The following is a 14,094-nucleotide window of genomic DNA, read 5'->3' on the forward strand; positions in this document are numbered from 1 at the left end:
CCACTTCGACCACAGCCATTCAGCATCACAGAACCATAAACCAATGGTCCTCAGCTGGTCTCACCTTTAGACCCATATTTTCTCATGGTCCTCACTTTTAATATCTTTTTTTTTCTCTCTCTTAAAAAGGCTCACTGTGAGTTTTTTTCCCCCCAAAAAATACACAAATACTTTCATCACTGCAGTCAGAACAGATTACTCCAAAAGTAATAAACAATGAAAATTACAAGTAACAAAACCTTCCAAAATGATGCTTGACAATTCTGTTCTGCCTTAAGGGTTTTACACATTGTCGTCCATACATAATCTGTAAATGATTAAGTCAACTTCACCTGCATCCCTCAGTCAAATGTCAGGAAAGTTGGCAAAGTCTGTCGTATTAAAAACCTAACATCAGCTAACAAAAAGCAATTAAAAAGCTATATTTTGTTATAAATCACACTTCATGATCCACTTGGAATGAGTTCACAACCAATTTTTTACCCAGAACCCACCAGTTTAGAAATCTGCTGGCAAATCACATACCATTAATTTATACAGAGATGTCTTTGAATTAAAAATACACAGATTTTCATGCCCAAGAGTCAAAAATTCAACACTGTTTTTATTTATTATAAATCAATACATTTTATATAAAAAGGACAAAGGGGTCAGAAATAAAACCATTGTAGATGTAAACCAAACATATCAGGTTACCCTCTACCACACTGGACCCATATCACAGACTCACCATCAGCCAGTATGTCTAGTTAACACTCACTCGCTCATCCCAAAACACCCTAAGCTATACTTATAATCAATCTACAATCTGGAAAGGTTTGAAATGGAAATTATGTGGTTGACATCAATCTTTCTGCAAAGCGTTGCAAGTATAGCGACTTAGCATGCCATTGGGTTTTTTTTGTGCAATCCATTACAACCATTACCAGCAGCAGCCAACAGTACTTTGTGAGGTGCGCACACACAAGTTTTGTAGAGCAGTTCAAGGATGTGAAGTAGACTTTCAACCTCCTGAAGGTAAACAATGTAAGCTTTGTGTGACGCCCAGTGTAACTGTCCTGAATGTAACGCAGGTTTAGGCATCTTCTGTCCAGAAATGACCACGACCTAGCAGATACGGTGCAATTACCCCCTAAATGAGATCTATGAGGCTTTGAGAAGAGCCAGTATCATTGTGTTGTTTACACTTAACCGCTTCTTGAAAAGAGGTGGATATCAAAATAGTAGATGTTCAAGGTCAAAAGAGAGCAGAGCCGGCTGCCTAAACAAGCTAAACCGCTCACTGCACTAGTAGCACTTAAAAACACTCAACACAGAAGGGGAGATGGAGGGGGGGTATGTTATGTGGAAACCAAGTTATTAAACTGGATGAATAAAGGATTCAAACATTATTGTCATTTGTATCATTTCCAGAGATAAAATGCCCTTATGACGAAAATTTAATACATTACTGTTTGCCATGTAATTGGAGGCCAACAGTTGTGAAGGCAACACAAGTGCAACCAATTCATCCTCACAGCACTGCAAGATAAAAGCATTAAAATTCTAACTAAATTAGTCCAATCAGGATGATTTCAGAGACCCCGACCCTCAGGGTAAATCTCATGTTTTCAAAGTAAGACATTATTTGTAGACATGTCCAAATTTCCCTTCTTCTATATTATTAACTATTACCTTGTACAAAACATATCAGCAGTGTTACGTCAAAATGAACCGTCTATTTAATATCGACTGGAAAAGGTTATGGCTTTCTGTTGCCTGTTTTGAAACCAAGCCTTAACTGAGCTAACTCTGCTGGGTTATGGTTGGTAGGTATAGGTTAAAATGGACCACATGTCCACTTACTAAAACACACATGAGAGGAGAAAAAAAATTAAACAATAACTTAAATAGAAGTGCTTAAAACATAACAGTTCTGAGAGCCCTTTCAAAAACCAAAAAATAAGGTTGCAAAGCATAAACCGAATCCCACCCCAACAGAAAAGGAGAGAGAAATGAACAGCTGAAATGGTAATACTAATATTCATCCAATGATTCACAGATGTACAGTTCACTTATAGGTCATATCCTTCCCTCACAAATATTTCTTGTTTCCTGGTCAGTGGCCCCCCCACGTCTGTGAGCCGCGGCTTCCCTCTGTTTCCAGTCTGTCTGTGGTGGGAGAACACTCCGTCTCCGTACACCTCCCCTCTTCCTCTTTCGCCATCAGTGCCTGTTCCTCCTCTTTTTTCCTGCGCTCCAGCTCCCACTCGACGAACGTGTCGAAGAGGCTGGGCCAGGCCTCGTCCTCGCTGTAGTTGCTCAGGTCTGGCCCGATCGCCTGGGTGAAGTTGAGGAACATGTTCCACGTGTCCCTTGAGATACCCCGGATACCTGAGGGGTTCTCCGCCAGGAAGTCCAGCCAGCGCTCCAGGATTGCAGGCATGTCCTGTGTGAAAACAAGGCGCCACAAGGCGATGGCGATGTCCCGCTGCAGCGAGCGTTGGCCTTCTTCAGCGTCCAAGCCGAACTGGAAGGTGAAACGGTACAAGTCCTTGAAGTTCTCCTCGCCCTGGGCCTCCAGAAGCATGCAGGGGAAACGCGAGCAGATGCCCTCCAGGCTGTCGGCTTGAATGGCCTTACATCCCTCAACAAACTCCTTCCTGGTGACAAAAAACACAAGAAGGAATCATCAATTAGCCACTGTAATCATGATTCAGGTTGGGATTACAAATTACATCAGTGTCACTGTCGTTATAATATATAACATGTGGATAAGACGACCTCATAGCCATAGATAACACACAATACATGATGCATGCACATTCACTGTTTGAACACTTGATGTATCAGAGAGATTATGCATTCACCTCATTTGACCAATCAGATGATATCCCCACTAGCTATCAGCAACCCTCAGATTAATTGATGTTTAATTATGATATTTTTATTTATAGAGTCATCATCATGTCAGTGTTACACAGTGTTGCATATTTCAGATTTTCATGTAGTCCAGGTCTGGAGGACCATATTTTTCAACAAAAGCCAAATAATTAGCATCTTAGTAGAATGACTACACTCAAAGGCAATGAAAACACAACACTCTAAGTTTTGGTTTATTTTTGCTCACGAGTAGTCCAATTTGAGTTCTTAAGTGACCATTGGGGTCACAATGTGTCCCTTGTTACACATGATCATCATGTAACTGAACAGTGTGAGTTGTACTCTCATCAATCCATATTGAGTACAACATATGGGACTAGGAGTTGTGCAAGTACAGTGTTTGAAATGAAGGAGTGGCTGTCTTCCCTATATAAAGGCATGATAAAAGCCACACAAAAAACATTTTTAAGTGTCATCATGCCACGTCTGTTGACTGAACAATGGAGCAGGGCCCTGGGTATGCAGAGGCGGGAGTCAGTGCCCGGCAAGTGGCTCAAAGGTTTGGGTGTAGTACGTCCAGCATCACCAGACTGATACAGCGGCACCATGAAACAGGTTGTGTAAATGACCGACCACGTCCAGGACACCAAAGAGTGACAACTCCTCATCAGGACTGCCATATTCCCCTAGACAACCTAAGACACTTAGTTAGCTCCATGAGGAGACGTTGTACTGCCTGTGTGGCTGTTCGTGGGGGTCACACCCGATACTGACTGTTCATTTTTAAATGTGTGTTCCGTTCATTCTTGTTGTGATTTTTCATTTTCAACTTGTGCTCATTACGTTTAATGCATCTGGTTATTATTGTCCAAATCAGCCCATTAACACATTTAATTCATCAAAGTCAACCCACCCAACATTGGAATTGTTAAAATAAGAAAATAAATTTGAGTCACAAAAATATTTGAATCCAAACTGGTGTTGCGTTTTCATTGCCCCTGAGTGTTTTACCAAGAGCTACAATAAAGCCTCGTTTATAGGACCAGGCATGTTTTTCAAGCAGCATCAAGTGCTTAGGAAAGATGCTAGTGGCGTCACTGAGGCTCATTTTCAGGCAGCCGATTAGATTGTGCAGGACACGTCACAGAAGCTTGTTGTGGCTATTTTCATCAACCCAGAGGTTAGGAATGATCACAACAGAGACAGAAAAGCCCATTTTTGTGAGCAGATCAGCAAGACACTGAATAGTATATGTGAGTCTTGAGTTTCCATGACCAGGAAAATACACCTGCCTCCAGATTCACTACCACTATAAAACTTAATCTTGATATGCTTTCAGAGAATCAAAACATGTTTTTTCTCCCTATTCACCAAACAAGTGTCCAGACAAATAGTCCAACAACCTACCAGCACTATTCGATCAAACATAAAATGAAATTGTTGAAGTTGTTACAAGTCATCTGATGCAAATATGTGATTTTATCTACACAATCTAAAAAAAACAACTGTCAAATGTTACTTCCTTTTGCAAAAAGTAACACTTTTGTGTTCCTTCTACACAGGCAGATATATGTTGGTGTCTGACCCCTGATGGCTTTTCACAGCCTAATGTAATATAAACAGCTTCAGTAAGCATCAGGTGACAATGAAACATGTTCCTAACCAGAGAGTGGTATTGTCCAAAGCCTCTGGATGGAAAAGTGCTGAGTTAAAAATCAGAGAGGGAGCAGTGACAAGTGACCGAGCCAGCAGGCAGCTCTATTCATCTGAGACACTAACTGCAGAGTGGGAGGGCAGAGCCACGTCCATTTCCTGTGTGCCCCCTACCTGATTGTGGACCACTGTGTATTTGTGTGTAGTTGTGTTTAGTTTAGTCGAGCTATTGACAACTACAGGTTTGATGTCGGACAGTGAATAATGTAAATCATGTTATTATCAGTGAACACAGATGTCACATTGGCTTAATGCTCTGTTTGGTGAGGGGATAATGTGTTGGTTAGTGGGTAACTGTGCGTCATATAATTGTAGGGTACACTTAAATTACTGGTCAATTTTACAGCCCTCTAAGCTTAGCATTTATAAAAACTCTTTGATTTAGTCAAAACTGAGAATGTGATTGTGCTTTCTGGCTAACATAGATGAGGACTTCTGTGATTCACTTTCAATCATGCACATGATGATGAAATAAAAATACCAGGAAGAGTTTATAAACGTTCACCAAAGTCATTCCGAATGTAAGGGAGGAGAGCCCTCAGTGTGTTTACTGTGGGAAGGCACTCAGAGATGAAAGCATAAAAAATGAACAAACTACACTCCAAATCTCTAACTGAGGCATTTTTTTTAGTTATGACGCCTAGTCTGAAGAATCCCTCACATGCTAAGAGGAGAATTTCAAACAACAGTGTTTGGAAAGCTGAAAACTAAGTCAGTCGTGTGTGTACATTAGCACTGAATTGTTTGTTCCATGTATCTGTCAGCTAACATTACTTGACAGTGTCAGAAGCAATTGCTGGCATTATCTTGCTAGTCTCAATTGTCTCACAGGCTAATGCACTTAGTTCACAACATGGATTAAACAGCAGAAAAGTGTATTTATTCATAACTGTTTTGATGGTGGAGGTGTTCATAAACTAGTAGATTTTCGAGAATTTATGACGCATTTTACTACATCTAAGTGCTGAGAAAACATCAATTTTCTGTTTAGGTCTTGACCTGAAAACATTCTGGAACCTTTGCACTAATATATTGTGAACCTGATGTTTCTTATTTGACCAGAATAAAATTGTTGAGATTAAAAATCTCAAGAGCGTCCTGGCTGGGACCAGCAGTTAACAAGTTTTAGACACGGTTACAGTCAAACATATATACACATCACATAAATAACATGTCAATAAATAAAGTACATATTGTCAGTGTAGTACTTCACGTGACTTTGATCTTAACACCGTATCTTATGTTTAATTACTGTACAGATTTGTGTGTATAGTAAATAACATTTTTTGACATCAGCACCAGGATCAGTGAGGTAAACACTACTTGTATATTTTGGAAAATACGTACATGTTCACATTGTATTTAAGATATCTGGACCCATAGCATAATGCACATTTTCAATTAAAGTGTATTAGTGTGCAGTAGTTATGCTGGTTAATCCTGATGTACAAATACCAGTGGAAACACATCCCATTTCTCAAACCTCTTACCTTGTAAACTTGCACATTGTGGCTGCTTGAAACTTCCAGGCCAGAACAAGCACACGAAACTCTGCTGGGTCCACACACAGGTCATTGCAAAACTTCTCCATGCCCTCCTCCAGGATGGCATCTTCCTGTTCATCTTTGTAGCAGCAGAAAAGCTCCTCAATGCGCAGCATTGAAAGCCCATCTCCATCCAGACACTCCTCTTTGCGTGGCTCTCCCATCATTGCAGGAATGACAGGAGTTTCCACTGTGACTTCCATCGCCTTGGTTCCATTCGACAACTCGCTGTTGCCTTTGCTACACGGGGCACTGGGCTCTTCTTTGTGGCCCCCCATGTTTCCTGTGCTGCCACCTTTCTTGTGGGACTTGGAACCACTTTCCTTGTCTCCACTCTTGCTGCCGAGCGAGGACGTCGGGTTCTTACACTTGGTGACACACTGGCCCATGTCTTCCTCCCTGATCCCTCGTCTCTCTTTCCCCCTCACCTTCAGTCCCCGTCCGAGCCTCCTAGACGCCTCTGCTCTGGCCTGGCGAGACGTCTCAACATACCCTCAGGCCTGAGGTGCAGAAGAATATTTAAATGTTCATTCAATGTAACTCCAAACTGAATTGGTGCTGATCATAATAAAACAGTGAAGATCCAAGTTCTATGTGACAAATTCAGCTGCAATTATGCAGTTGTGCATTGTACAGTCCTGCTGATGTACAAAGAACCAAAGATGTATACATAGCGTATGATATTTACAGTGTAGATTACCAAAGAAACCACAACAAAAAGTGACAAGTAACCAAGTGACCCCAGAAACCGGAAGACAAAGAATTGGTTTCACAGAACCACTACATAAACTTCTTTAGGTAAACTTCTTTTTTAGGTTTACCTTTGTATCATCAAAAAGGTTCAACAATTCATAGACTACTTAAGGAACGACTACAGTGAAAGACATTGACTGAGGCTGCCATTTCATTTAACTTGGGGAAGTTTACTAGCTTGACTGTGGGTGTAATATGTAGCTCTCCTGAGGAAAAGCTTATCTCCTTTAAAAGTGCTTATGAGTGTTTGCATACCTGATCAAATTTCATGTACGCTATGCTTCTGACATGCAGAAATGAACCTTTTCTACTGTTCCAGCCTCCAACAATAATCCCCTTTCGTGCATGAATATTGCAACTAATAATTACATTATTATATCTTCAGAAACACGACATACGAGCTGATGTAGTGCTTAGTAACAACTAAACCAGTCGGGTTACTTACAGACAGTCCCTCAGATAGCAGTGGCCACAGATCAAAGTGTCTTTCTATTCTGCTCCATCGTTGTGACCTTGACATCCGCAATGCTGAAAAGACACATTATCTTGTCATCATAAGCAGAAAGTGATAGCTTTTCATTCCCAATCCTGCAGGGCTATTTTTGTCAGCAGTCTGTTAATTTGTAATACGAGCACAACAAAACAGTTTGTCTTGTTCTAGAATACTTGATTATTAGTTGATGTATACAAAAACATGCCTTACAGTGTGTGCCCTGAACATATGGTGTGCACCCAGGATTGTTACTTTGCTTTTACAGCTCTATAGTGGTTTGTGAACTCTAAGGTTAGGAGTCCAGTAAGGAACAGAGCAGTCGAATTTCTCCCTAATGAAATAACTCATGCATCCTGTTGCAAAATTCACACCTTTAATAGACAAAAGAAACTTCTACTTCTCCTCGTGTTCACTGATATTGAGTAACCACCTTTCTTTGGTCTCACCCTGATAAATTCAATATGTACCACATCTGTGCTGATTGTTGCTATGGGCATGTACAGACACATCTCCTTCGGGTCAATTCTGCTCAGATCACCAAACATTTGATGGACATGTGAAAGACAAGATATAGCCTTCATTTATTTTGCTCTACAGCGTTAATTATCTTAAACATACTGTATGCTAGGCCAAACACTGAACAACGTAGCCGTTATGTTACTTATACATTAACTAAGTTTTAGTAATGTTGGGGGTGACTAAGTTGCGTTGGGACGTAAACATATCATAGGTGAGGTGAGACAGCTACTGATGAACATGTTCAACTCGGTTAGATTGTTACCTATATTTACACAAGATTAATGTTATTTTACCAAGTTATCCTTATTGAAAAATGGCGAGCACAAACAACATGAAGTGAGTTTAACAGCTCATGCTCAACAATCTTAAATATGATGTAAACAGTGCTTAGATCACTACCCACAGACGGCAATTTTGACCGTCCACAATTAATTTAGTTGTTACTTATTATGAAGCTGTTATCCATTCACAAGATATCGCCGTCACCGGGCCATTTACATCCAATCTGCCTGGCCCTGACGACGTCGCCATAGCTAGCTAGCATAAGCTCGGTTAACTAAAAGTTAGCTATAGGCTAAGCTAGGTCTTCCGAATAAAGACACAGAGAAGCACCGTAATTGTAATAGACAGAAACTTACCTTTTTGGAAATTTCTGCCATGTGGAGTATAATGTACATCACTACAGCAATGCCACACAAATTAATTAATAAGTTGAACAAGGTAGCGTCTGCGACCAGAGACGAACTGAGGGAAACTCGTCGCGTTAACTCAGATTGCTAGCCAACTAGCAGGCAGAAAACTTCCTTATCAATATCAAATTATACTCCAGTTGGAAAAAATAAGTAAAAAACCTAGCGGCCATTGTGTGCTTCTATATCCATTTTGGTTTCTCTTCGCTCGTCGAAGTGAGTTAAAAGACCACCTCGGACTAAAGCAGCCAATTTCTTTGTGCTTCCCCCTTTTAGTCATTGAGTGTAGCTACATTATGGGCATTTTCCTGCATCACTTCCTCCCTGCCTACAAGCGACCAACAGCTGATCTTCATCTCAGCGATAGCAACGATAAGATTAATGCTCAGTTTTAACAAAGTCATGTTCGTGTAATTATTACATTTCACACAGATGGATGAATAAGTAGAAATCCAATCGCTGAAGCACGTGTTTTGAGAATGACATTTTAACAGAGCCGTGAACAATTTTTAATACTAGGAAATGTGAATACAAGGACTAATAATTCGTCTTATACAGCTTAAACTGGGTTAATAAATTGTGGTGGGAATAAATGTAACTAGCATGCTAATATAGGTACGATATATTTGACTTCATGAATGATTCAAGGTACAAATATTGGTTTATATTTTTGTGTGTTTTCATATCTTCTTCTTTGCGACCTTTCCGTTTAGGTCATAGAGAACGTCATCAGAAGGCGACAAATGTTTTCATCTCATGCTGCACTAGCAAGTTACTTAAGTCTTCTTTAGACACACAGTCGGTAGGTCATGTTTCGTGATGTATTAAATAAAATATTAACAATAATGGCAATGCAACTAATATATGCTAGTGACACGCATGTAGCTAGTAATTTAATCGCGGTTACTGACAGCAGAGGCAGTTTGAGCTTTGAGGAAAATGCTAAGGGTAGCTAGCTTCATTTTCACAAGTTTTGCTAAAAATAATACCATGTTATATGTTTTCTGTAACATTTAGTACATCCGCTAGTCTACACATCTAAACAGTATCATTCTAAAATCTTCCACCCTACAAGTGTACACTCTAACATAATGTATTTTAATATCTTTAAGCCTGTCATGTAATTGGTATTAAATATATATGTTGCTATTAGTGACATCTAGTGTTGAATTAGAGGAACACCCCAGGCCTATTAAAAACATGTTTTAATCTAAAATAGTGTTTACAGTATGACAAAAACATACAAAACAATACAATAGCAGACAAATAATGGAGACTAGATTTGTTTCAGTCTTTTTTAAGGTCCACACAATGTAGGTTTCAGTATTGTGGAAAAGTCCTAGATCAACATTAGGTTTGTTGGTTTAGCAAAGTTCTAATGACCACACATGCATTTCTCAGTCTCTGTATTAAGATACAATCTGGATACATGGAAAGTATGCACAGCAGTAAAAACAAAGGTCTCAGCAGAAAAAAGCCTCTGTAAACCAAAGAGGTAGTGTTTAGTGTGATCTGTCTTTGCACTTAACATGTCTTTAATCCTTTTGTTCAGACAATATGAGATTTATTGCATTAACTTTCTGATGTTTTATACCGGGTTTCATTCTACACATGTCTAACTCGTTGTGCTGCTTCTTGTCATGGGGTCAGGGGTCACACCTTTAGAACCCATTTAGTTCAGTTTTTTGTGTGTCTTTTAAAGCTATGCACATATTTCCTGTATTTTCTTGTATCCGAGGAAAAGAGAATAAGAAATAAATATGTATGCTCATTTCAACCCTGCAAAATAACAAAGCTAAAGGTGGCTCTTAGACTTTTGCCCAGTACTATATATGAAGCAGGATTTAGACATTTTCAGTAACATTGGTTTTTATTTCTATTTTCATGTTTCAATCTGATATGTGATTTTATGGTAATTGTAGTTAATATGTGTTTTAGGAGTTAAAAAATACATTTGTAACATTGAAATGGTATGGAAAAAAATCTGTTTATGAAAGGTTTGCTATTGAACAATGCCAATTTATTTTTGTTCACCGAGTACTATTAACATTAAGCAAAATGATAAAGCTGAATTTACCTGCAATTGAATGTACCGTAATTTTTGTAGGTATTTTTATTTCAATTAACAAAATGTTTTTTATTAGATTGTCAACTATACTAACCCAGTTAATAATTCAGTAATGACAAGTTTACATTTTTAAAATAGAAAGAAAAAAGATTAGGCCGTACAAGATGTTTACATCTAGAATATATAGCATGATAGTTTCTAGTTACTGGTCATGTGATGTACTGTAGTGCTGTAGAAAAGCCCAACCAGGGAGTTGAAAATTAGCACTAGCTATAAACTCTATATGCATCACATCAGCTGCAAGCCTGTAACTATGTTTGACTGCATTGTCCCTGTCAAATAAATAAATAAACAGATTAGTATCACACTAGCCTTGTGTGTGTTTAAATACAGGATCAAAAAAGTCAATAGGCATGATAGTGACACTGAGCATTCAGGGAAAAACTGCATCATTGTTATTCCTTTCATTATGAAATATCCCTTTTTCCAAGGAACCGCCTGGCTGTGTTCATTCCACGCCCAGATGACGGCCTCCACTCGCAAGACAGTGTTGTCATTGTATATGCGCGTGTTTCGCATCGCCCGAACTTGGCAAGCACAGAGTGGAGTTACAAGTGACACAGAAACTGAGAGAAAGTACATACTTCAGGAGGCCCGCTCTCTGTTTAGACAGAACCAGCAGGTGTGTGGAAATGACACTCTGCTCATACAGGAAGAAATGGGTTCAGTTTTGCAGCAGCCTCAATGACTAATCATTTCTCCTGTGCTTCTTGTAGCTGTCAGATGAGGGATCGATAAAGAGTTGCATAGAAGAATGTGAAGCAAGAATAGAAATAGGTAAGTGTAGTAAAATGAATACAGATGTCCTCACAAGATTTATCTTACCCATATGCAGACAGAATACATAATGTACCCTTTCCTCCTGATGGGCTGATAAATGTCAAACAGTGCTAACTCAGCTTTTCACCATTTATGCAAGTGTTATGAGATGTGTGTGGGTTAAGTTTAGGATGAGAAATCATTAACAAATCACTTATGAGCTACAACGTGGAGGTCATACTGGTGGATTTTTAAAGGCTAATGTAATAATGAACATTAAGCTGACAGACAATGTCACTTCAATACCTAAGTGAATAAATCAGTCAACTAAGTCCAGATCACTGAACCACAAAGTAATGAACTAAGATATTGAATGAACCATCAAACTGTGAAAAATCTGCTAAATAATTTTTTTTTTTTTTTTCAGTTATTTTTGGTCAAAGTCAGTAATTCCAGTTTGGAAGCATAATATTATACATTTCAGTTCTATCATATGAATAAGCAACAATCTAATTGTAGATTATTGTCCTATACCTGGTTTTGGCATGCTTGCCCGTTAATTTTCTGTTGGTTTATCAGTTCTTCAACTGGAGGCTGTTGAATGCTCCAGTTTTAGATGATAAAGGCAATCAGTTAAATCAGTGACACTTTTAGAGAGAGTTTGAAAGTAGAACTAAAGAAAAAGAATATGCTGAGATGTTAATGTCCTATACATATCCAGGGCTCCTGTCTGTAGAAAAGTGATTGCGAAGATTGTCCCATTATTTAAACAATGTCCATATTCCTCACAGGTCTACATTACAGGAACCCATATCCGAGGGCTGTAAGTAAAACCCATATGTCACACAATCTTTTTTGTGTCAGCATATGTTACTGTATTGTTTAAAAAATATGTCATGTGTTTCTTTGAACATCTGTGCAGACCTACCTGCCTCCAATGGGACTGGCAACACAGAAAGGCAGAAAGCTGCGAGCACAGCAGCGGCTGAGAAAGCAGGCCAAGCCAGTTTACTTACAGTCACATGATGAGACCTGATGCTCGATATCCTCAGCCATCGCCAAGAGTTCAAGTTACCAAGGACAGGAAACTAGAGTGCAGTCACAAGCTTGTCTCATGGGCTGACTGATTTGAAGCACTAATTAATGCAAGAACGCCCGTTGTTGAGGAAAAATCCATTTTTTCACTGTTATTTTTAAACATAATTTGTGAGCATGATTTGTAATTGAATCTGTCGGCCTCTGTTTCAGCTCAGGAATGCTGTCAGCCTGCTGTTCTGTATTATATGACCAAGTTGTATTATTTGTTGAAGTTATTTATCACTTTTTGTGAAGTCTGGAGATGTAATAAACTGTCTTTTGTATTTGGAATATAATCGTAAACACAGAAGTTTGTGTTACAGTTGTGTGCATATTGTTGTCTTTAACAAATTATTAATAATTAAACTGCTCAGAAACAAAGACAGTTTTACTTTGGAAAACTGAGGCGTCTGAAATCGATTCTGAAAATGTTGGTAACGGCACAGAGGAAGTTGGGAAACAATTTGCAGTCAGACTTCAGGTATCTAAAATTCTCAGCTACTGTAAGTGTGTACTTCCTATGAATTTCTGAGTCATTGAAGAGGAAGGACTGGGTGGTGTAGATGTCACAGACAAAAGAAATACAATCGAAGAGTCATCCAAGAGCATGGATTTAGAATGTGGTTTCATTAAAACAGGAACAGACAGGAGACATATCGGAAATGACTAAAATACAAACTTAAAGATGAGTGTAGGGGACTTGAAAATGGACAGAGGTCAGCCATGGAGAAAATTCTCAACTAGTAAATTAATTAGCAAGAACAAAAAATTAATTTAAAAAAGGCAAAATTATCTGATTGTGAAATTTTATATTTCTATATTTCTGGTTTCTTTTCCCATCTATTTTAATACACTGGGTAATATTTGGAATCCCTTTGATTTGTGGAACACTGATCAACATTTTATTGACTAAAATCAAGAAAATGATCACCAGATTAACAAGCATCAACAATTTACCACAGACCTTTTTCATTTTGCTCTGATGAAGCCACAGCAAATTAAGTTCAAGGTAAACTGATACACGAGTTCTGTCATTATTTGATTCATTTATTTAACCTGGAAAAACTAACATTAAAAACCTTTTTTACAAAAACGTTCTAGCCATTTTGGTCTACAGCTAAATTATTCATATATTATTTAGTGTTTTGGAAGTGCTGCTTGTGTTGGACTTACAGCAGCGTTACAGATTTTCTTCACTAATGGCTTGTCCGGTATCCAGCTACTGAAGACGCTGCCAAGTCTGAAAGCTGACATGACGGATGCTCATTTGGCTCATGTTAGAGTTGCAACATGACTGAACACTGTAAATGAATGTAAAGCCTCAGTAGAAGCCAAAGACACTGCCTCAAGTTAATGTTTTTAAATGATTTTTTTTAAAGGTTTCTGTTACAAACAATTCTTTATCAGACAAGTGACTATTTTTGGTCATTTCTGCATGCATTACAAGACAGTGACAGCAACAGTTACAGTGACATTAGTGGCTTTTCCACTGGACATCTGCGCAAGTTTATTTATTATCGTGAGATGACACGAGAAGTCATTTCATAAACATGGCGA

General features: G+C 38.7%; 2 protein-coding genes across 2 annotated transcripts; one reads left to right on the forward strand and one right to left on the reverse strand.

The window, feature by feature from the left end:
• Positions 1-579: 579 nt before the first annotated feature.
• dcun1d3 (defective in cullin neddylation 1 domain containing 3) lies at positions 580-9,118 on the reverse strand. The gene is made up of 4 exons (XM_030122274.1): positions 8,523-9,118; positions 7,318-7,400; positions 6,066-6,619; positions 580-2,642 (listed from the first exon to the last, which is right to left on the reverse strand). The coding sequence occupies exons 3-4, from the start codon at positions 6,506-6,508 to the stop codon at positions 2,099-2,101; spliced, it is 987 nt and encodes a 328-aa protein (XP_029978134.1). The 5' UTR covers positions 6,509-6,619; positions 7,318-7,400; positions 8,523-9,118; the 3' UTR covers positions 580-2,098.
• A 168-nt stretch (positions 9,119-9,286) lies between these two features.
• Positions 9,287-12,922, forward strand: lyrm1 (LYR motif containing 1). The gene is made up of 5 exons (XM_030122276.1): positions 9,287-9,375; positions 11,133-11,323; positions 11,418-11,478; positions 12,252-12,283; positions 12,383-12,922. The coding sequence occupies exons 2-5, from the start codon at positions 11,165-11,167 to the stop codon at positions 12,494-12,496; spliced, it is 366 nt and encodes a 121-aa protein (XP_029978136.1). The 5' UTR covers positions 9,287-9,375; positions 11,133-11,164; the 3' UTR covers positions 12,497-12,922.
• Positions 12,923-14,094: the final 1,172 nt, after the last annotated feature.

Source organism: Sphaeramia orbicularis, chromosome 19 (assembly GCF_902148855.1).
Source record: "Sphaeramia orbicularis chromosome 19, fSphaOr1.1, whole genome shotgun sequence".
NCBI classification, from domain to species: Eukaryota; Metazoa; Chordata; class Actinopteri; order Kurtiformes; family Apogonidae; genus Sphaeramia; species Sphaeramia orbicularis.

Coding starts and splice junctions, on each gene's coding strand:
- dcun1d3 (XM_030122274.1), bottom strand. CDS start 6,508: ATGGGCCAGTGTGTCACCAAGTGTAAGAACCCGACGTCCTCGCTCGGC. Junction 2,643..6,065: donor ACAATGTGCAAGTTTACAAG/GTAAGAGGTTTG, acceptor TTTTGTCACCAG/GAAGGAGTTTGTTGAGGGAT.
- lyrm1 (XM_030122276.1), top strand. CDS start 11,165: ATGACGGCCTCCACTCGCAAGACAGTGTTGTCATTGTATATGCGCGTG. Junction 11,324..11,417: donor TGTTTAGACAGAACCAGCAG/GTGTGTGGAAAT, acceptor TGCTTCTTGTAG/CTGTCAGATGAGGGATCGAT. Junction 11,479..12,251: donor TGAAGCAAGAATAGAAATAG/GTAAGTGTAGTA, acceptor TATTCCTCACAG/GTCTACATTACAGGAACCCA.